Source organism: Bufo bufo, chromosome 5 (genome assembly GCF_905171765.1).
Source record: "Bufo bufo chromosome 5, aBufBuf1.1, whole genome shotgun sequence".
NCBI classification, from domain to species: Eukaryota; Metazoa; Chordata; class Amphibia; order Anura; family Bufonidae; genus Bufo; species Bufo bufo.
The window spans coordinates 137359070-137386766 of NC_053393.1; the positions used below are offsets into that span (position 1 = coordinate 137359070).

A 27697-nucleotide genomic window follows, 5' to 3' on the forward strand; every position below is an offset into this window, starting at 1 on the left:
AATAGTGGAAGGGGCACGGCCACCAGTGCCCTACTCAGTATATGGAGGGAACCGTGGCCACCTCAGATCCAGTCAGAAAATAAACAGGAACACAACAATGTCTGCACACTTAGCTGGAGGTGTTGCAGCCGCAGAGAAGACGGATCCAAGGACAGGCTGGCAATATCCGGAGTGCTAGCTGCAGCAGAACACAGGTCCAGTGAACTGATAGCTACAAGTGAAGAAACTAAAGCAAGAGCTACAACTGAAGTGAGAACTATAATCCACATCCTATCATAGGAGGAGGGGGTATATAAAGAGAGGGAAATCAAACACATGAAAAACAGCTGTGGTGAAAGAAACCAAAAGTAAACAGAGTAGTGAGAACTCCTCCCAGCTCTAGTAGTGACATCATCACAGGGGTGGAGAAACAGAGCTGTGAGAACGTCCCAAAGCTCTGGTAGTGACAGATATCCAGAGTTGGAGGCATGGAGGTGCACCACGTCGTCCGTCTATATAGCACGCCTAGCAAGTGTGCAAAGGCGCGCTGTATTTAAATGGAAGGAAGGGGGGAGGCCGGTCAATGCGCCTGCGCCATGCATGATGCCGCCCCACGTGACCGGATCAGGTCACATGATTGGGCCAAACGGGGGTGCGGCGTTCCCACAGGGCGCCTGCGCACAGGGACACGGCGATAGACGAGCAAGCCCGAAGGGGAGGCATCTGTTGTGACGCGACAGCGTCGTCATGCCTACCGGGCCGCCCGATGGGCGCAACTAAGGTTAGGGAAGTGGCCAAAGGTCCTCGAACCACCTCAGAGTAGTGCGTCGCTTACAGCAATGGCTGCAGATAGGGGGGGGTGGAGCAAAACCTGGAGAAATAAATTATAAACCGGGTGGCTACTACACAACTCATCCCCAAAGGGGGAGAGATAAACCCCTCAATATAAATGACAAATAGGACATTTTGGTGGGCTGACATACCACCTAGCCTGGAGGGGGAAAGAGTCAAGCGGCTAAACAGGAAAACGTAATGTTGCAGTCTACAGAGAGATAAACAAAGCACTATGAATGAAACTGCACATAACTCCACTCATAAGTGAAATTCCTCATGACTGGCACAATGATAAGAGGTTTATAGATAGCATCCAAAGTGTAATTGTTCGTTCAAACCATGGGGGTGGGATGTATTGAGTTTGAAAATCCACCAGCATTCACGCTGGAGGATCCGTCTGTCCCAGTCCCCCCCTCGAGATGGTTTATTCACACGTTCGATACCCATGAATTTGATGGCAGATGTGCAGCCACCATGTACAGAAATGACATGCCTGGCTACCGGCGTGTCCCTTCCGTTACGGATATCTCCTAGGTGCTCGCCCATCCTTTTACGCAGTTCCCTCCGGGTTTTGCCCACATAGCGTTGGCCACATTCACAGCTAAGTAGGTATATGACCCCCACTCTGCGGCAGTTGATAAACTGTTTGATCGTGTAGGCATTATCCGGAGGGTTCGTCGCAAAAGATTTGCCCTTGACCAGCCATTCACAAAAACTACAATGGCCACATTTATAGCAACCCATAGTACTTCTGTCCAGCCATGTCCCTTGGGTCACAGTGGGACTGAAATGGCTGTGTACTAATTTGTCCCTTAGGTTGACCCCCCTTCTAAATGTTACTGAGGGGTGTGGGCTCAGGATTTCGGCTAGGTCTGGGTCCATCAAAAGCGTCTCCCAATTGCGTCCCAGAATACCTTTCACTTGGGTCGCAGCCGAGTCAAAGGTGCCGATTATCCTTATTGTTTTTGTTGAAGCTGTACTAGGGCGTGTGGTTGGATAAAGGAGAGTTGTTCTACTACGTGCCAAGGCCTTTTGGTATGCTTGTTTCAATAATCTGTCTGGGTAGCCCCGTTCTAAAAATCTAGCTCTCATGATGGATGCCTGTTGTTTAAATTCTCTATATTCGGAGCAGTTGCGTCTGAGACGAATGTACTGACCAATTACACTGTGGATGCTATCTATAAACCTCTTATCATTGTGCCAGTCATGAGGAATTTCACTTATGAGTGGAGTTATGTGCAGTTTCATTCATAGTGCTTTGTTTATCTCTCTGTAGACTGCAACATTACGTTTTCCTGTTTAGCCGCTTGTCTCTTTCCCCCTCCAGGCTAGGTGGTATGTCAGCCCACCAAAATGTCCTATTTGTCATTTATATTGAGGTGTTTATCTCTCCCCCTTTGGGGATGAGTTGTGTAGTAGCCACCCGGTTTATAATTTATTTCTCCAGGTTTTGCTCCACCCCCCCCTATCTGCAGCCATTGCTGTAAGCGACGCACTACTCTGAGGTGGTTAGAGGACCTTTGGCCACTCCCCCAACCTTAGTTGCGCCCATCGGGCGGCCCGGTAGGCATGACGACGCTGTCGCGTCACAACAGATGCCTCCCCTTCGGCCTTGCTCGTCTATCGCCGTGTCCCTGTGCGCAGGCGCCCTGTGGGAACGCCGCACCCCCATTTGGCCCGATCATGTGACCTGATCCGGTCACGTGGGGCGGCGTCATGCATGGCGCAGGCGCATTGACCGGCCTCCCCCCTTCCTTCCATTTAAATACAGCGCGCCTTTGCACACTTGCTAGGCGTGCTATATAGACGGACGACGTGGTGCACCTCCATGCCGCCAACTCTGGATATCGGATGCCACCGCTCCAGCAGTTATGTGAGTACCTACTCGCACCCACCACCGTGTGGGCAGCATGGGTACCTTTGACTTAGATACTTATTTGCATTGTCTCCATCTATGTTTCTCCATAGGTACACTACTGTGCATGCCTCACACTGCCAATGATCCTTTTTTGATGTGGAGTATATTACTTGTTTCTTTAAACAATTACCCCCATTTATTTGCTACACTGAGATACCTTAGACAGTGGCACTAATTAGATGGGCAGGAGCTTCAATACTAAGCCCCTTGTCCCCTGATGACTTTTTGGGGCCTTTTGGTTTATAAGTTTACCTAAGATATGTGACAATAAAGAAACGCGTCGGGACACGTATACATATCGATATATACGCACTTTATGTGCTTACTTCCATTTCCCATGGTCCATTGAGACCTTATTAATTTAGTACCTTCACCGGCCTTGTTACTAGCCTCCTGTCCCTAGCTACCCTTGTTAGGGTTACCTAGGGTCTTCACAACAGGGCAAGGTTCCGGACGGGGCCACCCCTTGCGGGGCACGGACCCCGTGATAGGTCATTAGGGCTAGGCTAGGTCAAGCAGGGAGGTACTAGGGTTAGTTTCTCCTTGAGGCTACTCTCGTACCCAGCCGTCTGGACACCTTGGATGTTTCATCCACCTATGGACATCTGACGGAGCACCTACCCACACCCTGTGACCTCCTCCTGCATTAACCCATTCCATATGGTTATTCAAGTGAGGCTCTCTTAAGAACTGGTAAGACCGTTCCACTTCCTAAATACCTGATTCCCTACTATCTCATATTCTATAGATACTAGGAATCACACGGTTCCTCCACTATAGGCCTGCACCATCAATCATAGACCTAGGGAGGTTGACACCTGGATCGGTGCGCAGCGTTTTTATGCGGCACAACCCTCCAGGCGTCTCGTCTGTCTTTTTGTATGTGTGTGTTTTTTTTGTAAGGGGTCTTTTACTCCCATGCGAGAATAGACATATTAAAAGTTATATTTTAAATTGTTACTGCTCCCCTTCATTTCATTTGCATTTCCTTCCTGAGCGGTACCCAGGTGAACTGCCCCGCAGTCTTCTATCCTGGGAAGACACCTATTATTCTCGAGTTTATATGGATGTTGACAAGATTGTATAACAAGAGATGAGCGAATAGAAGCTGATGAAGTGGAATTAGATTAGAATTTTATGAAAAATTTGATTTGCACCAAATCCGAATTTCCTCGCGGTAACTAATCAAATTATTTCCTAAATTGGCTTCTGCATGTGTTAGGATATGGAGCAAAGAACTCTGGGAATGAGGGATCTCCCACAATGCCATGCATGCAGCTAATCAGCAGCCAGCCAACCCTGTGATGTCACAGCCTCAGACATTTTGGATTCTGCCATTTTCCAGTGTGCTTAGTGCAGGGAGATGCGTCATCAGGCGCTAGGGACAGTGCTAGGAAAGACTTTATTGTGCTAAAAAAATTATTTAAAAGTTCAGGGAAAGATTAGTCAAGGTGTAGGGAGAGGATAGGGAGGCATCATATACACTATAAAAGGAGAACAGGGTGCAATAGGAGACTGTACAGGCTGGGTAATAGGAGTGATTCTATTACACTTTGCTGCACTAATTGGGGATCCAAATTTAATAGGCTTTTAGGTTATTTTCACTATATGATTAGGGATGAGCGAACCCGAACTGTATAGTTCGGGTTCGTACCGAATTTTGGGGTGTCCGTGACATGGACCCGAACCCGAACATTTTCGTAAAAGTCCGGGTTCGGGTTCGGTGTTCGGCGCTTTCTTGGCGCTTTTTGAAAGGCTGCAAAGCAGCCAATCAACAAGCTTCATACTACTTGCCCCAAGAGGCCATCACAGCCTTGCCTACTATTGGCATGGCTGTGATTGGCCAGTGCAGCATGTGACCCAGCCTCTATATAAGCTTGGGTCACGTAGCGCTGCACGTCACTCTGCTGATTCAAGCTTAGGGAGAGGTTGCTGCTGCGACGTTAGGGCGATATTAGGCAGATTAACTCCTCCAAAAGACTTAATTCAGTGATCGATCTCCAGCTGTGGATCATTGAAGTGCTAATATTGAATTGCTCACTTTTTTTAGGCTGCCCAGAGCGTTTTTATATCACTTTTTTCTGGGGTGATCGGCGGCCATTCTGTGGCTTGTGGTGCGCCAGCACAAGCTACCACCAAGTGCATTTAACCATCAATAGTGTGGTTATTTTTTGCTATATCCTACATCAGCTGCAGGCTGAGCCTGTGTCACCCAAGTGCATTTAACCATCAACAGTGTGGTTATTTTTTGGCCATATACTACATCAGGTGCAGGCTGAGCCTGTGTCACCCAAGTGCATTTAACCATCAACAGTGTGGTTATTTTTTGGCCATTTACTACATCAGGTGCAGGCTGAGCCTGTGTCACCCAAGTGCATATAACCATCAATAGAGTGGTTATTTTTTGGCCATATACTACATCAGGGGCAAGTTGAGCCTGTCACCCAGCGCCTAAAAAATAGACCTGACATTTATATTCCTCCAAATCAGTACTGTTTTAGCTGGTCAAGTTATTTGTAGTGACCGTAAAAGCACAGTTTTTGTTCTGGGTTGAAAAACTATTCCCAAATTTGCCATTCTCAAAATTAGTAGTTTCTGCTATATCAGGCCTACTTTAAATCTATCCCAAAAAGAATATCTTAGATTCAAGGTGCTGATAGTGTCATTCTGAAAAACTTAACACACACGCTACCGTGCAGATACAAGTCTAATTCTGTGATTAAAGGTATATCTGTCACACAGCGCCTAAAAAATAGGCCTGACATTTCTATTCCTCCAAATCAGTATAGTTTTAGCTGATCAAGTTATATTTAGTGACCGTAAAAGCACAGTTTTTGTTCTGGGTTGAAAAACTATTCCCAAATTTGCCATTCTCAAAATTAGTAGTTTCTGCTATATCAGGCCTACATTAAAGCTATCCCAAAAAGGATATCTTAGATTGAAGGTGCTGATAGTGTCATTCAGAAAAACTTAACACACACGCTACCGTGCAGATACAAGTCTAATTCTGTGATTAAAGGTATATCTGTCACACAGCGCGTAAAAAATAGGCCTCACATTTCTATTCAACCAAATCTGTACTGTTTTAGCTGGTCAAATTATTTGTAGTGACCGTAAAAGCACAGTTTTTGTTCTGGGTTGAAAAACTATTCCCAAATTTGCCATTCTCAAAATTAGTAGTTTCTAGTATATCAGGCCTACTTTAAATCTATCCCAAAAAGGATATCTTAGATTCAAGGTGCTGATAGTGTCATTCTGAAAAACTTAACACACACGCTACCGTGCAGATACAAGTCTAATTCTGTGATTAAAGGTATATCTGTCACACAGCGCGTAAAAACTAGGCCTCACATTTCTATTCAACCAAATCTGTACTGTTTTAGCTGGTCAAATTATTTGTAGTGACCGTAAAAGCACAGTTTTTGTTCTGGGTTGAAAAACTATTCCCAAATTTGCCATTCTCAAAATTAGTAGTTTCTGCTATATCAGGCCTACTTTAAATCTATCCCAAAAAGGTTATCTTAGATTCAAGGTGCCGATAGTGTCATTCTGAAAAACTTAACACACACGCTACCGTGCAGATACAAGTCTAATTCTGTGACTAAAGGTATATCTGTCACACAGCGCGATAAAAATAGGCCTCACATTTCTATTCAACCAAATCTGTACTGTTTTAGCTGGTCAAATTACTTGTAGTGACCGTAAAAGCACAGTTTTTGTTCTGGGTTGAAAAACTATTCCCAAATTTGCCATTCTCAAAATTAGTAGTTTCAGCTATATCAGGCCTACTTTAAATCTATCCCAAAAAGGATATCTTAGATTCAAGGTGCTGATAGTGTCATTCAGAAAAACTTAACACACACGCTACCGTGCAGATACAAGTCTAATTCTGTGAATAAAGGTATATCTGTCACACAGCGCGTAAAAGCACAGTTTTTGTTCTGGTTTGAAAAAGTATTCCCAAATTTGCCATTTTCAAAATTGTGGTGAACGGGAACAATGAGGAAAACATCTAATAAGGGACGCGGACGTGGACATGGTCGTGGTAGTGTTAGTGGACCCTCTGGTGCTGGGAGAGGACGTGGCCGTTCTGCCACAGCCACACGTCCTAGTGTACCAACTACTTCAGGTCCCAGTAGCCGCCAGAATTTACAGCCATATTTGGTGGGGCCCAATGCCGTTCTAAGGATGGTAAGGCCTGAGCAGGTACAGGCATTAGTCAATTGTGTGGCCGACAGTGCATCCAGCACGTTCACATTATCTCCCACCCAGTCTTCTGCAGAAAGCGCACAGATGGCGCATGAAAACCAAGCCCATCAGTCTGTCACATCACCCCCATGCATATCAGGGAAACTGTCTGAGCCTCAAGTTATGCAGCAGTCTCTTATGCTGTTTGAAGACTCTGCTGCCAGGGTTTCCCAAGGGCATCCACCTAGCCCTTCCCAAGGGGTGGAAGAGATAGAATGCACTAACGCACAACCACTTATGTTTCCTGATGATGAGGACATGGGAATACCACCTCAGCACGTCTCTGATGATGACGAAACACAGGTGCCAACTGCTGCGTCTTTCTGCAGTGTGCAGACTGAACAGGAGGTCAGGGATCAAGACTGGGTGGAAGACGATGCAGGGGACGATGAGGTCCTAGACCCCACATGGAATGAAGGTCGTGCCACTTACTTTCAAAGTTCGGAGGAAGAGGCAGTGGTGAGACCGAGCCAACAGCGTAGCAAAAGAGGGAGCAGTGGGCAAAATCAGAACACCCGCCGCCAAGAGACTCCGCCTGCTACTGACCACCGCCATCTGGGACCGAGCACCCCAAAGGCAGCTTCAAGGACTTCCCTGGCATGGCACTTCTTCAAACAATGTGCTGACGACAAGACCAGAGTGGTTTGCACGCTGTGCCATCAGAGCCTGAAGCGAAGCATTAACGTTCTGAACCTTAGCACAACCTGCATGACCAGGCACCTGCATGCAAAGCATGAACTGCAGTGGAGTAAACACCTTAAAAACAAAGAAGTCACTCAGGCTCCTCCTGCTACATCTTCTGCTGCTGCCGCCTCGGCCTCTTCTGCTGCTGCCGCCGCCTCGGCCTCTTCCTCCGCCTCTGGAGGAATGTTGGCACCTGCCGCCCGGCAAACATGGGATGTACCACCAACACCACCACCTGCGTCACCAAGCATCTGAACCATGTCACACGGCAGCGTTCAGCTCTCCATCTCACAAACATTTGAGAGAAAGCGTAAATTCCCACCTAGCCACCCTCGATCCCTGGCCCTGAATGCCAGCATTTCTAAACTACTGGCCTATGAAATGCTGTCATTTAGGCTGGTGGACACAGACAGCTTCAAACAGCTCATGTCGCTTGCTGTCCCACAGTATGTTGTTCCCAGCCGCCACTACTTCTCCAAGAGAGCCGTGCCTTCCCTGCACAACCAAGTGTCCGATAAAATCAAGTGTGCACTGCGCAACGCCATCTGTGGCAAGGTCCACCTAACCACAGATACGTGGACCAGTAAGCACGGCCAGGGACGCTATATCTCCCTAACTGCACACTGGGTAAATGTAGTGGCGGCTGGGCACCAGGCGGAGAGCTGTTTGGCGCACGTCCTTCCGCCGCCAAGGATCGCAGGGCAACATTCTTTGCCTCCTGTCTCCTCCTCCTCCTACTCAGCTTCCTCCTCCTCTTCTTCCACCTGCTCATCCAGTCAGCCACACACCTTCACCACCAACTTCAGCACAGCCCGGGGTAAACGTCAGCAGGCCGTTCTGAAACTCATATGTTTGGGGGACAGGCCCCACATTGCACAGGAGTTGTGGCGGGGTATAGAACAACAGACCGACGAGTGGTTGCTGCCGGTGTGCCTCAAGCCCGGCCTGGTGGTGTGCGATAATGAGCGAAATCTCGTTGCAGCTCTGGGACTAGCCGGTTTGACGCACATCCCTTGCCTGGCGCATGTGCTGAATTTGGTGGTGCAGAAGTTCATTCGCAACTACCCCGACATGTCAGAGCTGCTGCATAAAGGGCGGGCCGTCTGTTCGCGCTTCCGGCGTTCACACCCGGCTGCTGCACGCCTGTCTGCGCTACAGCGTAACTTCGGCCTTCCCGCTCACCGCCTCATATGCGATGTGCCCACCAGGTGGAACTCCACCTTGAACATGCTGGACAAACTGTGCGAGCAGCAGCAGGCCATAGTGGAGTTTCAGCTGCAGCACGCACGGGTCAGTCGCACTGCGGAACAGCACCACTTCACCACCAATGACTGGGCCTCCATGCGAGACCTGTGTGCCCTGTTGCGCTGTTTCGAGTACTCCACCAACATGGCCAGTGGCGATGACGCCATTATCAGCGTTACAATACCACTTCTATGTCTCCTTGAGAAAACACTTAGGGCGATGATGGAAGAGGAGGTGGCCCAGGAGGAAGAGGGGTCATTTTTAGCACTTTCAGGCCAATCTCTTCGAAGTGACTCAGAGGGAGTTTTTTTGCAACAGCAGAGGCCAGGTACAAATGTGGCCAGACAGGGCCCACTACTGGAGGACGAGGAGGATGAGGAGGAGGTGGAGGAGGATGAGGATGAAGCATGTTCACAGCGGGGTGGCACCCAAAGCAGCTCGGGCCCATCACTGGTGCGTGGCTGGGGGGAAACACAGGACGATGACGATACGCCTCCCACAGAGGACAGCTTGTCCTTACCTCTGGGCAGCCTGGCACACATGAGCGACTACATGCTGCAGTGCCTGCGCAATGACAGCAGAGTTGCCCACATTTTAACATGTGCGGACTACTGTGTTGCCACCCTGCTGAATCCCCGGTACAAAGACAATGTGCCCACCTTACTTCCTACACTACAGCGTGATAGGAAGATGCGCGAGTACAAGCGCACATTGGTAGACGCGCTACTGAGAGCATTCCCAAATGTCACAGGGTAACCAGTGGAAGCCCAAGGCGAAGGCAGAGGAGGAGCAAGAGGTCGCCAACGCAGCTGTGTCACGCCCAGCTCCTCTGAGGGCAGGGTTAGCATGGCAGAGATGTGGAAAAGTTTTGTCACCACGCCACAGCTAACTGCACCACCACCTGATACGGAACGCGTTAGCACGAGGCAACATTTCACTAACATGGTGGAACAGTACCTGTGCACACCCCTCCATGTACTGACTGATGGTTCGGCCCCATTCAACTTCTGGGTCTCCAAATTGTCCACGTGGCCAGAGCTAGCCTTTTATGCCTTGGAGGTGCTGGCCTGCCCGGCGGCCAGCGTTTTGTCTGAACGTGTATTCAGCACGGCAGGGGGCGTCATTACAGACAAATGCAGCCGCCTGTCTACAGCCAATGTGGACAAGCTGACGTTCATAAAAATGAACCAGGCATGGATCCCACAGGACCTGTCCATCCCTTGTGCAGATTAGACATTAACTACCTCCCCTTAACAATATATTATTGTACTCCAGGGCACTTCCTCATTCAATCCTATTTTTATTTTCATTTTACTATTATATTGCGGGGCAACCCAAAGTTGAATGAACCTCTCCTCTGTCTGGGTGCCGGGGCCTAAATGTGTGACAGTGGCCTGTTCCAGTGGTGGGTGACGTGAAGCCTGATTCTCTGCTATGACATGAAGACTGATTCTGTGCTGACATGAAGCCAGATTATCTGTTACGCGACCTCTCTCCTCTGCCTGGGTGCCTGGGCCTAAATATGTGACAGTGGCCTGTTCCAGTGGTGGGTGACGTGAAGCCTGATTCTCTGCTATGACATGAAGACTGATTCTGTGCTGACATGAAGCCAGATTCTCTGTTACGGGACCTCTCATCTCTGTCTGGGTGCCGGGGGCTAAATATGTGACAGTGGCCTGTTCCAGTGGTGGGTGACGTGAAGCCTGATTCTCTGCTATGACATGAAGACTGATTCTGTGCTGACATGAAGCCAGATTCTCTGTTACGGAACCTCTCTCCTCTGTCTGGGTGCCAGGGCCTAAATATGTGACAGTGGCCTGTTCCAGTGGTGGGTGACGTGAAGCCTGATTCTCTGCTATGACATGAAGACTGATTCTCTGCTGACATGAAGCCTGAATCTCTGTTATGGGACCTCTCTCCTCTGCCTGGGTGCCTGGGCCTAAATATGTGACAGTGGCCTGTTCCAGTGGTGGGTGACGTGAATCCTGATTCTCTGCTATGACATGAAGACTGATTCTCTGCTGACATGAAGCCTGAATCTCTGTTATGGGACCTCTCTCCTCTGCCTGGGTGCCTGGGCCTAAATATGTGACAGTGGCCTGTTCCAGTGGTGGGTGACGTGAAGCCTGATTCTCTGCTATGACATGAAGACTGATTCTCTGCTGACATGAAGCCTGAATCTCTGTTATGGGACCTCTCTCCTCTGCCTGGGTGCCTGGGCCCAAATATGTGGCAGTGGCCTGTTCCAGTGGTGGGTGACGTGAAGCCTGATTCTCTGCTATGACATGAAGACTGATTCTCTGCTGACATGAAGCCTGAATCTCTGTTATGGGACCTCTCTCTTCTGCCTGGGTGTTTTGGGGCCTTAATATATGACAATGGACTGTTACAGTGGTGGGTGACGTGAAGCCAGATTCTCTGCTATGGCATGAAGCCAGATTCTCTGCTGACGTGAAGCCAGATTCTCTGCTATGGGACCTCTCCCCAATTGATATTGGTTTATTTTTATATATTTTATTTTAATTTTAATTCATTTCCCTATCCACATTTGTTTGCAGGGGATTTCCCTACATGTTGCTGCCCTTTGCAGCCCTCTAGCTCTTTCCTGGGCTGTTTTACAGCCTTTTTAGTGCCGAAAAGTTTGGGTCCCTATTGACTTCAATGGGGTTCGGGACGAAGTTCGGGTCGGGTTCGGATCCCGAACCCGAACATTTCCGGGAAGTTCGGCCGAACTTCTCGAACCCGAACATCCAGGTGTTCGCTCAACTCTATATATGATACATCACCAATTCCAGCAAACCTTGCTTGTGATTGGGGTGCAAGTTCTGTGTGATACAGCCATTTACAGGGTGTATTAATAGGAAACATATGTACACCCTATTAGCCGTTCTGCGTTGATTTTACATTGTTTTACTTTTTTGGGAGGTGTAATAATAGGAAAAAAAAAGGAAAAAATATGTCGGTGAAGTTAAATTGTACTACAGCCATTTACGGGGTGCATTAATAGGAAAGATATGTACATCCTATTAACCGTTCTGCGTTGATCTTACATTGTTTATATATTTTTTTTGGGTGTATTAATAAAAAATATAAAAAAAGGGAACAATATATGTCATAATTGCCATTCAGCTGTGAAGTTACACTGTACTACAGCCATTTACGGGGTGTATTAATAGGATAGATACATACATCCTATTAGCTGTCATGTGTTGATGCACGGGCACAGACCGTGGGACAGCCGCATGCGGATCACGGACCCATTCACTTGAATGAGGTCCGCGATCCGCATCCGACGGTCCGCACTGGAAAAAAGTAGTGCATGTGCTACTTTTTTTGCGGTGTGGAGGCACAGCCAGAAACACCACGGGAGCACTCCATAGTGCTTCCGTGGGGTTCCGATCTGTGCCTCTGTTCCGCATCTCCGTAATTGCGGACCCACTCAAGTGAATGGGTCCGCGACCTGTGATGCGGAATGCACACGGCCGGTGCCCGCGTATTGCAGATCTGCTGTATGCAGGCCTCAATACGGCCACAGGGGGCACACGGTCGTGTGCATGTAGACTAATACTGTACAGAAAAGGAGCTCCACACAGTATTAGAATATATTGGCTCCGATGAGCCAAAGTTATTGCTTTGTGAAGTCTCTCGAGATTTCGCTCAATAACTTTATAAATTAATTTGTACTGTAAAACAACATTTCCCAAACTGGGGTTCGGTTCCAATGTTTCATCCGAAGTCGATTCACTCATCTCTAAATAGAGTATATGCGTACGTCCTTATAGCCTTCCTGTGTTGATTTTACATTGTTTTACTTTTTTTGGGGGGGGGGTGTATTAATAGGGGAAAAATAAATAAATAATGAAATATGTCATAACTGCCATCGGCGGTAAAGATATATTGTACTACAGCCATTTACGTGGTGTATTTAAAGGAAATGTACGTATGTCCCATTAGCCGTTCTGTGGTGAATTGTGATTGGGATATTTATTTTTTCGGGGTCTAGAAATAGGAAAAAGAATACGTCTTAATTGCCATTCTATGGTGAAGTTACATTCTTCTACAGCCATTTAAGTGGTGTATTGAAGGGAAATAAACCTACTTCCTATTATCTGTTCGGCGGGGAATTGTAATTGTTATTTTTATTTTATTTTTGTGAGGGGAGTTTATTAATCAGAAAAAAATATATATGTCTTAATTGCCGTTTATCGGTGAAGTTACATTGTACTACAGCCATTTACGTGGTGTATTAAAAGGAAATATATGTATGTCCCATTAGCCGTCCTGCGGGGAATTTTGATTATTATATTTCTTTTTTGGGGATGTAGTAACAGGAAAAAGATTACATCTTAATTGCTGTTCTGCGGCAAATTGTGATACTTTTTTGGGGGGGTTTATTAATCAGAAAAAAATATTTATGTCTTAATTGCCATTCGGCAGTGAAGTCACATTGTACTACAGCCATTTGGTATAAAAAGGAAATATGCATACGTCCCATTAGCCATTCTGCGGTGAATTGTGATTGTTATATTTATGTTTTTGGGGTATAGTTGTTGGGGTGTAGAAATAGGAGAAAAAAGGAAAAAATATATGTCACAAATGGCGTGCAGCAGTGAAGTATTATTGTATTACAGCCATTTACGTTGTGTACAAGAATGAAATATATGTACGTCCCATTAGCCATTCTGCGGCGAATTGTCATATTTATTTTTTTGGGGTGTAGTAGGAAAAAGAATAGGTCTTAATTGACCTTCTGCAGTGAATTGTGATTGTAATTTTTTTTGGGGGGGTTCATTTATGAGATTGGAGGTGTTGGTTACAGCTGCCCTGCCCTATAAAAAACACACACCAGTTCTGGGTTTGCTTTTCACAAGAAGCATTGCCTGATGTGAATGATGCCTCGCACAAAAGAGCTCTCAGAAGACCTATGATTAAGAATTGTTGACTTGCATAAAGCTGGAAAGTGTTATAAAAGAATCTCCAAAAGCCTTGCTGTTCATCAGTCCACGGTAAGACAAATTGTCTGTAAATGGAGAAAGTTCAGCTCTGCTGCTACTCTCCCTAGGAGTGTCCATCCTGTAAAGATGACTGCAAGAGCACAGCGCAGACTGCTCAATGAGGTGAAGAAGAATTTTATAGTGTCAGCTAAAGACTTACAAAAGTCTCTGGCATATGCTAACATCCCTGTTAGCGAATCTACGATACGTAAAACACTAAACAAGAATGGATTTCATGGGAGGATACCTCAGAGGAAGCGACTGCTGTCCAAAAAAAACATTGCTGCACGTTTACAGTTTGCACATGAGCACCTGGATGTTCCACAACAATACTGGCAAAATATTCTGTGGACAGATGAAACCAAAGTTGATTTATTTGGAAGAAACACACAACACTATGTGTGGAGAAAAAGAGGCACAGCACACCAACATCAAAACCTCATTCCCAACTGTGAAGTATGGTGGTGGGGGGCATTATGGTTTGGGGCTGCTTTGCTGCGTCAGGGCCTGGACGGATTGCTATCATCGAAGGAAAAAATAATTCCCAAGTTTATCAAGACATTTTGCAGAAGAACTTAAGGCCATCTGTCCACCAGCTGAAGCTCAACAGATGGGTGTTGCAACAGGACAACGACCCAAAGCATAGAAGTAAATCAGCAACAGAATGGCTTAAACAAAAGAAAATACGCCTTCCTGAGTGGCCCAGTCAGAGTCCTGACCTCAACCCGATTGAGATGCTGTGGCATGACCTCAAGAAAGCGATTCACACCAGACATCACAACAATATTGCTGAACTAAAACAGTTCTGTAAAGAGGAATGGTCAAGAATTACTCCTGACCGTTGTGCACGTCTGATCTGCAACTACAGGAAATGTTTGATTGAAGTTATTGCTGCCAAATGAGGTTCAACCAGTTATTAAATCCAAGGGTTCACATACTTTTTCCACCTGCACTGTGAATGTTTACATGGTGTGTTCAATAAAAACATGGTAACATTGAATTCTTTGTGTGTTATTAGTTTAAGCAGACTGTGATTGTCTATTGTTGTGATTTAGATGAAGATCAGATCACATTTTATGACCAATTTGTGCAGAAATCCATATCATTCCAAAGGGTTCACATACTTTTTCTTGCAACTGTATATATTTGTTTTTTAGAATATTCATAATTTTTTTCCATCTGAAGTCATAATTCCTCCCTTCTTAAGTTGCTTGTGGGCCAATGACTCATTGGCCCACAAGCAAGAAGCAGGGAGGAATCATGACTTCAGATGGAAAAAAATGCTGAATATTTGAAAAACAAATATATAGCACTATATTCGAAATATTTGCAAATTCTCGAAGTTGCTATAATCGAGATAAAATTTTTTATAACTTTTCGAATATTCGCGCTCAACACTATTGATGGCAAAATTAAGATAATGTTATAGCTGACAATATGGAAGCCAGAGACCCACTGTATACACAATCAAAGCCAAAAAGTGGCACAATACAAGTGTTAAGGCTGGCCGCAGGCTAGCCTGGATTTGTGGGAGGGGCCGGTACCTGTCTTAAGCAGTCTGGCTCTCCCAGGCAGCACGTCGGCATTCGGACGTCTGCTACTTCCGGGTGTGACGTCATCAGCAAGCGTCCTGCACGGGTCAGATCTCAGAGAAGCCGGGTGTACCTTTCCCTTCAGTCTGCAAGCTGTTCAGGTCGTTTTCCAAGATAACTGGTTTGTTTGGGGAGCGTGGCAACGTGGAGGAGGGTAGGAGGGTGTGTAGAGAGGGGGAAGTGTGCCGGAGGATCGCTTCTCCTCACTGCGTTCAGGCACATGCAATTCAAGTTTTGGCACCAATGGGCAGCATTGTCACATAGTTGGAGCTCATTGCCTGTCTCAGCATAACCTGTATCTAAGTTCACACAGGGGCTGCGAGTCATCTGGGCTCAGCAGGTTAAACTCTGGCAGCTGGGTCCTGGTGCCATTACTGAGTTGATTACTTACAAAGTTGCTGCTTGTGCACATGTTTGACACTCATCACATACACTACATACATACCTTAGACACATAGTTCGCACATCAGGCAGTTTGACGAAAAAAAAAAAAAAAAAAAAAAGGGTACAAGTGGATTGTTAAATAAAGTTAAAAAAAAAAAAAAAAAAACTTTATCCACCAAGCTTCATCCATACACCTCTAGCACAGGTTCATCCGCCAATACAGCTACACGCTCGCACGACATACACACCCCGTTTCATCTCGTAGACTAGTGTCATACGTCATACGGTCTGTTTTCCACAAATCCTATACTTACATACATCACCTACCACGTCTGTAGGTTCTTTAGCCCGCAGTATTCGTTTTTAATTAATCTGCCACGTCACAGATTCACACAAACTCGGGCTCGCTTCATACGTCAGTGGAAACAACTATCATACTCCCTGTCAGCCTCGCAGGCTTTTCGTTCAATCGTTTCACGCTGCTTACTTACAAAGTTGCTGCTTGTGCACATGTTTGACACTCATCACATACACTACATACATACCTTAGACACATAGTTCGCACATCAGGCAGTTTGATGAAAAAAAAAAAAAAAAAAAAGGGGTACAAGTGGATTGTTAAATAAAGTTAAAAAAAAAAAAAAAAGTGGGTTGTTCAAATGAAAAAAAAAAAAAAAAAAAAGGGTATAAGTGGATTGTTAAATAAATAAATAAAAAAAAAAAAACACTTTATCCACCAAGCTTCTTCCATACACCTCTAGCATAGGTACATCCGCCAATACAGCTACACGCTCGCACGACATACACACCCCGTTTCATCTCGTAGACTAGTGTCATACGGTCTGTTTTCCACAAATCCTATACTTACATACATCACCTACCACGTCTGTAGGTTCTTTAGCCCGCGGTATTCGTTTTTAATTAATCTGCCACGTCACAGATTCGCACAAACTCAGGCTCGCTTCATACGTCAGTGGAAACGACTATCATACTCCCTGTCAGCCTCGAAGGCTTTTCGTTCAATCGTTTCACGCTGCTGGGGGGGGGGGGGGGAAGGGGAGGGGCTTAGATTCCGTCATTTTGTTTGTCAGCTTACGGGCAGCAGGTCGTAGGGTTAACAGGTTGTTTTTTTTCGTTTTTTATTGTTGTTGTTTTGTGGTGTTGTTGTGTTGTTTGCAGTGGTCTACGCCATCTGCAACTTCAGCCAGTGCAGGCTCCTGCATGTCTGTGCCACATGTTTTAGGGCACATCCGGTCACGGTCTGCACATTGAAGCCGGCGTGACTGAGCCGGGTGAATGTGGAGGCACTAGACCAGCTGCTGCAGCTTCATCCGGTTCAGCCGTTCCGTACATTCCTGGTGGAAGGGTTTCACGGGGGTTTCACACTGGGCTCATCAACCTGCCCCAGCAGACTCATGAATGCCCCAACTTGCAGTCGGCTTCTAAACATGCTGGTCTGGTGGATTCACTCTTGGCAGTTGAGCTGGACAAGGGTTTCATAATTGTCCTTTCCAGTCCCCTCCTTTCTGCACTTGGAGGGTGAGCCCGGTGGGGGTGGTGCAGGGAAAATATTCCAATAAATTTGTTTGATTCATGATTTGTCTGCTACACATTCTTCCCACGTTCCTAGTCCCAACTCGTTGATTCCGTCCGAGGAATTTTCCTTGAAGTATACTTCCGTAGACCAGGCTATCCAGGTCATTCTTCAGACAGGCATGGGGGCTTGGCTGTCCAAGCAGATGTCTCTGATGCGTTCAAACTGCTGCCCATTAGCCCATCTCTCTGGCAGTGGCATGGCATCAAATGGAGAGATGCGTACTATTCCCCACCAAGTTGACGTTGGTTCCTAGAGCAGCCCCAGTCTGTTGACAGGTTAGCGCAGGCACTGGAATGGATTTTGTTGGAACAGGGTTGCCAGAATGTCATTCACTACCTGGATGATTTTCTGTTGATCGAAGAACCCTCACAGGCACCTGTTGACTTGCAGGTTCTCTTGCAGGTCTTCAAGGAGTTAAACATTCCGAACACAAAACAGAAGGGCCTGCGCAGGTTGTCACGTTCTTGGGGATCTCTCTGGATTCACGTGCCATGTCAGCCAGTCTGCCACAAGACAAACTCGACATAATCAAATCAGGTGTCCGTTCCTTGCTCATGTCTCAGGTTTGCACCAAGAGAGAATTGCAGTCTCTGTTGGGCATGTTATACTTTGCCATGAGGATCATTCCTCAGGGTAGATCATTCATTTCAAGATTGCTAGTCTTATTACAACAGACCAGTGATTTGGACGCATCAGTGCATCTTAATGCGAACGCCCGAGCAGATCTGTTCATGTGGGACAGATTTCTCAGTGGGTGGAACGGCATTTCCATGGTTATTCCGAGGGCCACTTCTGATTCTCCACACGTATTTTCAGACGCGGCTGCCTCGGTAGGTTTCGCGGCCATATTTGGCTCACATTGGTGCGCCGGCTCATGGCCCACACACGTGCTACAGGTGCCGGGGTTTTCTCAGATGTCGGCATTGTTCGAGATCTCTCCTATCGTAGCAGCTGCTATAGTCTGGGGGCATAGGTGGTCGGGTCACACGGTGGTTTTCCACACTGACAACATGGCGACCGCAGAGATCATTAACAAGGGCAGATCTAAATCGTTACTCATCAGGTCTTTCATGCGTAGATTGACCTGGATAGCTCTGGGACAGGGGTTTCATTTTCATGCCCTGTTTTTGGACGGGGTCAGCAACGTTGCAGCTGATGCTTTATCTCGTTTTGATTTTCTCGCTTTTTCTTACAGAACCCAGAAGCAGACTCAGTGGGCACCCCGGTACCGGACTGGCGGCTGCTGGTCTTGGATTAGACTCTCTGATTGGGGTCGCCAGTTCACTCATTACCAAGTCTTTGTCGGCCAGTACGTTGCGGTCGTACCGCCGAGCGTGGGTGGTTTTTCGAACTTTAAGTTGGCATATCCTAGAGGTGACACAGGTCAGGTCAAGTATATGGTGGCTTTCGTGTCTTATTGTCATTCGGTATTGGCTTTATCCTACAACACCATTAGGCTATATTTGGCTGGGGTGCAGCATTTTTTTTGGCACTTCAAGAGCCAGACAGACCCTCTATATTTTCAGCTCACCCGATCAAGGCCATCCTCAGAGGCATTCAAAAAAGCCAGGTCACGGTCAAGTTGGTCCGTCGACCTATCAAGGGGGACACGTTTCATAGCCTGTCGGAAGTTCTCACATTGTCACCATTCAGAGTCCTTCCCAGCCTGGTGATCAAGGCGGCGATGTACTTGGCGTTTTACGGGTTTTTAAGACCAGGTGAAGTGACACAGGCCAGACAAGGGGCGGTGGCTCTCCGCAAGGGAGATTTAGTCAGGATGGGCAGTAACTCATTTGCAGTTGCCTCACAACAGAACAAGGCAGGTAGGTCCCGGCCATGTAGTTAAAGTTCTTCCAGACCACAAACGCATGGTGTCCAGTGACAGTCTTGGACAACCTCTTGCTGGCCCTCAGTCTTCACAGCCCCACCGACCCATTACTTCCATTCCCTGTTGGTCCACTGACGTCCAGCCAGTTCATCAAACATATTCGCATCCTGTTGACCAGTGTAGGATTGAATCCGGCTCAATTCTCGGGGCATTCTTTCCGCATCGGTGCGGCATCCGCAGCGTCCAGCATGGAGTACCTGTGCATATCATTGAACACTTGGGGCGCTGGCGCTCGGGGTGCTTTGTACGGTATATCCCGGAGCCACAAGCGGAGCTGGTCCAAGCATTCAGTACATTGGCAGAGTAGCACCTCAGGCCAGTCCTTCCCTCACTGGTGGGTTTTGCCCCCTTTTTCAGGCATACCGACCTAGTGAGGCCAAGGCACACCTCAGGCCAATTAGGTAGGGGGGTGGTGGTTGGGCATCTTCCAATCGTTTAGGTCCTGACCACAAGTGTTAAGGCTGGCCGCAGGCTAGCCTGGATTTGTGGGAGGGGCCGGTACCTGTCTTAAGCAGTCTGGCTCTCCCAGGCAGCACGTCGGCATTCGGACGTCCCCTGCCCACCCATTCCCATTATTCATTCAGTCATTCAACCATCACATTCAGGGTATGCCCCCTTTTTCAGGCATACCGACCTAGTGAGGCCAAGGCACACCTCAGGCCAATTAGGTAGGGGGGTGGTGGTTGGGCATCTTCCAATCGTTTAGGTCCTGACCACAAATAATAAAATACTTATCAGTTTGGGGAGAGCCAGAAGTCCGATGTATGTTTCGCTGGTGCACTTCTTCCGGGGGTTTTGTGTGGTTTTGCTAATTATTTTTGGAGTTTTAGGTGAAGTAACATTGTACTACAGCCTTTTTTGGGGGGTATTATTTTAATTTAATTCTTTTATTATACATTATGTCAACCAGACAGGTGACAGGCCCTTCAAAGGGAATGGGCAGTGGCCAAAATGTCATTGTGGCAGCTGGAGTCGCAGCGAGAGGCCTGAGCTCCTGGTGTCATCCAACGGTCGTGTCTTGACCAGCAACCCAGCCGTGCTTGAATGGTTGACTCGGTCTTCGACTTCGTCGCAGGTGACATCAGACACCCCCAGCCAAGAGACTGTGGATTCCTATGACACAACGCTTAGTTGAAATAGCCCAGGAGCAGCCCCTGTGCCCACACCTGTCCTGCACCTTCCTCTGTCATTTTCAGTTCCCTCAGAGCGAGAAGTATTATATGCCGTAGGTTTAGCTCCACTTTTCAGCGAGGACAAGCTACTAGAGGACAGTCAGCAGCTACTGCCCAGCCAAGATCTCGAGGAAACATCCACTGCTTCCTCCTGTCGATGGCAAGTAGTGATGATGAGAGTCGCGTAGGAGCAGGTGTTGCAAGCAGTCAGGCTCCTGGCCCTGAGACCGTTAAGGGGGACATCAGTGATGTGCAGACAGTAGCGGATGATGATGATGATGTAGCCGATCGCACTTGAGAGCTAGGTAAAGAAGAGGCTTCATCAGGAGAAGAGGGTGGCAGCTTGCGCGTGAGGCAGCGGCTGAGCCAGCAGGGTGGCAGAGTGGCTGCGAGTCAGCAGGGTGGCAGTAGTAGGAGGTCGGGAGCCAAACATGCCCGGGGTAGACCACCCGCTTCACAGGAGCCTACAGGCCTGGAAAGTGGCACTGCAGGGGTTGACGGAGGCAGTGGTAGCAGGCAGTCAGCGCAGAGTGTTGGGGAGAAAATTCCATACTCGGCGATGTGGCAATTTTTTGTTAGGCCGGTAGAAGGTAAACATTTGCAGAATTTTTTGCCAGAAGTTAAAGCGTGGCCATGGTGTCAATGTTGGCACCACAGCCCTGCGTCAACACATGCAGCATCACCATATAGTGGCCTGGGTGAACTGTGGCTTCAATGTGGTGATCTAGCCTGCCGTAGCAACCGCTGCATCACCCAGTGGCACACAACCAATTTCATGCAGTCAAGGTTCCACCACCTCAGACGAATGGAGCTGTCTGTTCCTCCCATCATCTGCTGGTCCTGATTCTCCTGCTCCTCCTCCTCCTACGCCTCGTCAGTCATTCCATCAGCAATTGATCACGAAGCAATTGCCAAGGGACAACAGTATTTGTGCACTCATACTTGTGCTGAACATGCTCCTGGCCAAGTTGCTGGTGCTGCAGTCCCTCAGTTTCCAAGTGGTGGACTCTGCACCTTTCAGAGTACTGATGGCTTGTGCCGAGACAAAGTGAAGAGTCCCAAGCCGTCATTTCCTTGCGAAAAAGGCAGTACCAGCCCTGCACACATGTGTAGAACAGAAGGTGGGTCAGTCCTTGAGCCTGTCGGTATCTGCCAAAGTGCACAGCAGCACTGACGTGTGGAGCTGTAACTACGGTCAAGGACAATATATGTCCTTTACAGCCCACTGGGTAAATGTTGTTACTGCCCAGCCACACCAGGAACTTGGCCAGGTGACTTCGCCTCTACGTTTTCACGCCGTTGGTCTTGCGACAATGTTCACCTCTGCCTCCTCATCCTCCACCGTGTCCTCAGCCTCCACTGCAGGGACAATTCATAGTGCTCCACCAGCATACCACATGTGCAAGGCACGGCGGTGTCACGCTATTCGGCACCTAGGGGAGGAACTGCTCCACGTCCTTCATGAAGAAATCGAATCCTGGCTTTATCCTCAACAACTCAAAATCTGAACCATGGTAACCGACAGCAAGAAGAGCATGCATCGGCACAGCGCACGTGTTTAATCTGGTTGTCAAGCGGTTCCTGAAGTCTTCCACCCATCTGCAAGACATCCTGAAAATGGCCAGGAAACTTTGGATGCACTTCAGCCACTGGTACACCGCAAAGCACACCCTTCTTGAGCTGCAGCGGCAGAACGGCATCCCCCAACATAGGCTGATATGCGACGTTTCCACCAGTTGGAATTCTACCCTCCATATGTTGGACTGATTATATGAACAGAGAAAGGTCATAAACGATTTCTTGATGATACAAGCGGAGAGAGGTACTCCACTGTGTATGGATTAGATGTTAGCTAGTGGCAGCTCATGAGTGACATCTGCCATTTAGGCGGGCCCTTTCAGGAGGCCACTTTATTTGTCAGTTGCCTTCTCTACAGGATGAACAATGTAATTCCACAGATTCATGTCCTGGAGCACATACTGCTAAATCTGGCTGGCCAGGGGACAGGAGACATGGCGACTCACAGCCACTTGAGCCCTGTGGGGGCTGAACTAGAGGAGGAGGAGGAGGACATTCGAGCACAAACAATGTGTAGAGAAATGGGTGGTTTTTCTACACAGGTGAAAGGAGAGGAGGAGCAGGAACATCCAGAGGAGCTACAGGGCGATGAGGAAGACGAGGCAGAGGATCCAGACACACTGTGGCAGCATGCAGAGATGGAGGCAGGGAGTCCGTACGAGTCATTGCGCAAATGGCCCGATGCATGCTTACTTGCTTGCATGTCACCATTTAGTAGAGGGATGACTACTGGCTCTTCACCATGTTAGACCCTTGCTACTGGGGGCCTTTTTTTACACCCTCTGAGAGGGAGGACAAACTGAACTACTATCGAGACATCCTATGTAGTCTGTTGGCCGCTGCTTTTGTGCGCCATAGCCCATCCTAACGCAGGTCTGACCAGAGGCCCTCTGTGCTCACATTCCACTGTCATGGCTGCTGGGGGGGGCAGGAGCAGTACCAGCTCCATCAGCAAAAACTTGAGTCTAGAGTCGCTGATGAGCAGTTTTCTTTACCCGCCTACTGAAGAAACTACTCACAAGCAGCAGTAGGTAGACACAGAACAGAACTTGAACCAGCAGGCTGTGACATATTTGGAGTGTACCCTGCCACCCCATATCAAAGATCCCCTGTACTACTGGGCACCCAAACTGTATTTGTGGCCGCAACTGGCAGAGTTTGCCCTGGACAAGCTTTCCTGTCCAGCCAGAAGTGTGGCATCAGAGCGGGTGTTTAGTGTGGCAGGAGGTACAGTTACCCCAAGGAGAACTTGCCTGCCCACCCAAAATGTGGAGAAACTGACCTTTGTGAAGATGAATCAGGTGTGGATTAGTGTTCATAGCAAAAATTCTAATCGCAAATTTATATTACGAATATCGGCACTTTGAGATTTTGCAAAGATGGTGCTATATATTCGTAATTGCAAATATTCTAGATTTTTTTTCCATCAGTAACCTCCCTTCTTGCTTGTGGGCCAATGAGAAGGCTGCAATATCTTTGTCAGAGCTTAGCAACATCCCTAGCAACCAATAGGAAAATTGCCTACCCCTTCCTATATAAGAAACTCCCCAGCAGCCATTTTCTGCTGTTTTGTTTTGCAGTTCTGAGAGAGAGAGCTGTGCTCTGTACTTTCATCTAGATCTTATTACTTATCCAATTACATTAGATAGTTAGTTAGCTCATATATCTAATACAGATAGTTAGTGGGAGATCAGTCAGTGTAGGTTAGCTAGTGATATAGTGTAGCTGATAGGTTCCAGTGCAGGGTGTTAGTTAGTGTGATAGGAATTACTGTTTCTCTGCTGTCCATACATAAATGCTACAGACATAGTGCTGTGATATCACAACAATACTTAGTGCACCAATCAGTAATATCTACTCAGACCTGATAAAATGTAAAGTTGCCCGTATTGCGCCAAAAAATATGAGCATCATTAGTGCTGATTTGCGCAATCGCGAAAATAATCACTGGAGATCACGAATTCTAGAATTTGCTAATTTATTGCAAATATTATGTGAGAAATTCACAGAATATTGCAAAAACTAATATTGCTATGCCGCTCAGCACTAGCGTGGATCAGCCAGGATTTTCAAACACCAGTGCCTGATGCATCAGACTAGATCATCCATTGTGCCACACCTACACTTTGACAAAAGAGACCTGTTTCTTCTGGCTACCTGCTTCAGCTACTATTCTGATGCTGTCACCTGCCTGTTGCCACACCTGCTGCCAGGTGCTTCTACTGCCAGCCACCATCTTCAGCTGGTACTGGTATTGCTTCCCATCTCCCCACTCTGTCACTGGGCCACTCTGTGGTCTCCTCATGCTGTTGCCACCTCCCCACTATGTCACTGGGCCACTCTGTGGTCTCATGCTGCTGCCACATCACCACTCTGTGATCTTGTCATGCTGCTGCCAGCTCACCACTATTTCCCTGGGCCACTCTGTGGTCTCATCATGCTGCTGCCACCTCAACACTATGTCACTGGCAGTGATGAGCGGCAGGGGCAATATTCAAATTCACAATATTTCGCAAATATTTGGGCGAATATTCATCATATATTTGCGAATTTGAGAATTCGTGATCTCCAGTTATTATTTTCTTAATTGTGAAAATCAACAATCAGAAAATTTGCAATAAAAATTTCCAACAAAAAATTTGTGATCAACACTACTCCTAAAGTCAAATATATTGCAGCCCTCTCATTGGACAACAAGCATAAATCAGTGGGGGGTCATGGGTACGGATGAAAAAAAATCTAGAATATTTGCGATTACGAAGATGTAGCACTATATTCTAGATATTCGCAAATTCTCGAAGTACCAATATTTGCAATAAAATTTGTGATTAGAATATTCGCAATCAACACTCGTCACTGGGCTACTCTGTGGTCTCCTCATGCTGCCGCCACATCACCACTCTGTCACTGGGCCATTCTGTGGTCTCCTCATGCTGCTGCCACCTCACCACTATGTCACTGGGCCACTCTTCGGTCTCCTCATGCTGCTTCCACCTCCCCACTCTGTCACCGGGCCACTCTATGGTCTCGTCATGCTGCTGCCACCTCACCAATATGACACTGGGCCACGTTGTGGTTTCCTCATGCTGCCACATCACCACTCTGTGGTCTCCTTATCCATGCTACCTCAATATTATGTCCCTGGGCCACTATTTTGCCTTTTTGGCCTTGTTGACACCATCATTTATTTGACCCTTCTTCTGATCTGTCAGAAGGAAGGAAAAATGAGACGCACAACGGCCCCTGTCTATGTAGCAGCTGTAAGGCCTGTATAACATGGTCCCATCAGAATTGGAGCAGGAGTGGGTACTAAACACAGAAGACATGCAAATATTCCATCTCTGTTTTGGATGCACTCCTGTTTTTTTTTTGGCTTTAGCAATACTGATGGATTACTGACCAAATGCTGACCGAGTGAAGGCGGAGGCTCAACAGACAGGATTAGTTTTTTGGGAGTTATTGTTCTGATGGATCAGAGGAAGGGCAAAATAATCGGTGACATCAACACAAATTTACTGCTGACACCCTCTCTACTCTGTCAGGGGGCTCTACTTGTATAAATGTTCTGTAGACATCAATGTGGAATCATCTGACGACAATGTAAAAGGAGTGCGCTTCTTCTTGACGCTAACATTGACCTGTAAGGCTGAGTTCACACTTGAGTTATTTTGGCCCCATAACTGCCTGAATAAGTGAAGTGTGCATTCATTCTAAGAGTGACACCTGTCATCTGTGTGTCATACCGACTCAAAGTATTGGTTCACTACCACAGTAGACTCCTTATGCGCGAAACTGCAAGACACAGTGTTTTACACCACTATGCAGGCTCTCTGCAGCCAGGAAATAGCTGTTTGTAATGCAATTCGCCACAAATACATTTGAATCGAATGGAATCTTTTCAGAAAATTCAGCAAACTGACCGATTTGAATTTTTGAGAAATTCGCTCATCTCTATTTATCATGTTAAAGATTTCCAATATCCTACAGTATGATGTAGTTTAATTCATTTTAAGTTTTGCATCATAATTTATTTAGAAATGAACAAAAAAAAAATGTCCAGGAATAAAAACAATTGGTTTGCTTTTTTCCCAGAGTCCAGTCTTGTTTATGGTATTGAAGATTAGTCCCATTCAGTTCAATCTGGAAGAACTGCAACACAAACATAGCCCATGTACTAGGGTGACATTGTGTCTGGGGGAAAAAGCAAATGGGGAGCTTTCTGTGCTGGTCTTGATATCCCCTGCACAGCTGGAGGATGCACCTAATTTATGACAAGGGTTAGACCTCTGGCAGTCCATTCACCTAAACACAAATCTACAGCAGCCAAGAAAATCAGTGTAACGGAAGATGCATTTGTTACATCTGCTAGCCATGCTTCCTTCCTGCCCTTGCCAAGGCCCCTATCTGAATTTTTTTTTTTTTAAGTCACAGGTATGTCACAAACACATATAGTTTTGTCAGAAAATATTCTGTAAATTATTGTAAACATTTTATTTTCTATTTATTCTGAACTTTAAAGTCAAGGAGGCGGTCCTATCAGTGACAGCTATTTCTGTATACACAGTCATAGAGAAAAGGCTGTCAATCACTGATAGGACCGCATACTTGACTTCAAAGTTCAGAATGAGTAGGAATGAAAATGAGTCAATCTTTTTCTATAAAACTACAGTATGTATTAATCTGCTCTGCTCCTCTTGCTGTCCAGAATGTCATCCACAACTTTTCAGGGCAACTGGAGTAATTTTGATTTGGATAGAATTTATTTGCACCCAAATGGAATCCCCCTACCAATTCGGCCTTATGGAATCCATTTCGAATTCCAAACAATATTCTCATCATATCACTAATTATTATACATAGGCTGATATAAAAAGAAATCACTCCCATTAAAATAGAATGAGTTACCTTTGTTGCAGCATCAAAGCAGATGAATCCCATGCCAAAGTCAATGGTAAGTCCCATTAGATGACTTTCAATGACACATGCATACGTTTTACACTGAAAGGGGATAATTCACCATTAGTCAATAATATAACTAAAATGCATTAAATGGGTATTTTCTTCTCAGACATGTAAAGCATACTGTGGCCACCGGATCTGTCATGAATATCTGAGAGATGCCCCACACTTATTTTTTTTAAATGGAGGTTCCCCACAACCATTTACAGTATGAATAGAGAGGTGGCTGCATGTTTGTCATAGAAACAGTAGAACATGCTCCCTCTACTAACACCCATCAATGTGAACTGAGAGACCGGTACACAAAGCCACTTCTCCATTTATTCTCTATCTGGATGTGGTGGCCAGTATCCGCCTCATCAGAAAGGAAGTGGATAGGGACCCCAGGTTCTGGAGATAGGTATGCTGTGGAAATGCTATTAAGTCAAAGTAATCAGAGCTAACGTGAAAAAAAGACTATTTATAAGATACCTTTAATATATCACATGGATGGGTAAGGGAACAAATGTGCCCATATTAAAATGGCTATATAGCCAATAACTAACTCACACACACACAAAAAAAAAAAGAAGAAAAACAGGAAAAATACTGTGGAATATAAATGTATGCAATAGGGAAAACGGGG

The 27697-nt window shown here is 46.6% G+C and overlaps 1 protein-coding gene across 1 annotated transcript in view; it reads right to left on the reverse strand.

The window, feature by feature from the left end:
* SNTG1 (syntrophin gamma 1) overlaps positions 1–27697 on the reverse strand; it is a gene marked incomplete at its 3' end in the record, with an annotated part of 293950 nt that overhangs the window by 18437 nt on the left and 247816 nt on the right. The window contains exon 15 of the mRNA XM_040433887.1: positions 27019–27111. Within this exon, the coding sequence (XP_040289821.1) occupies positions 27019–27111 (93 nt within the window). The remainder of the gene's footprint in view (positions 1–27018; positions 27112–27697) is intronic.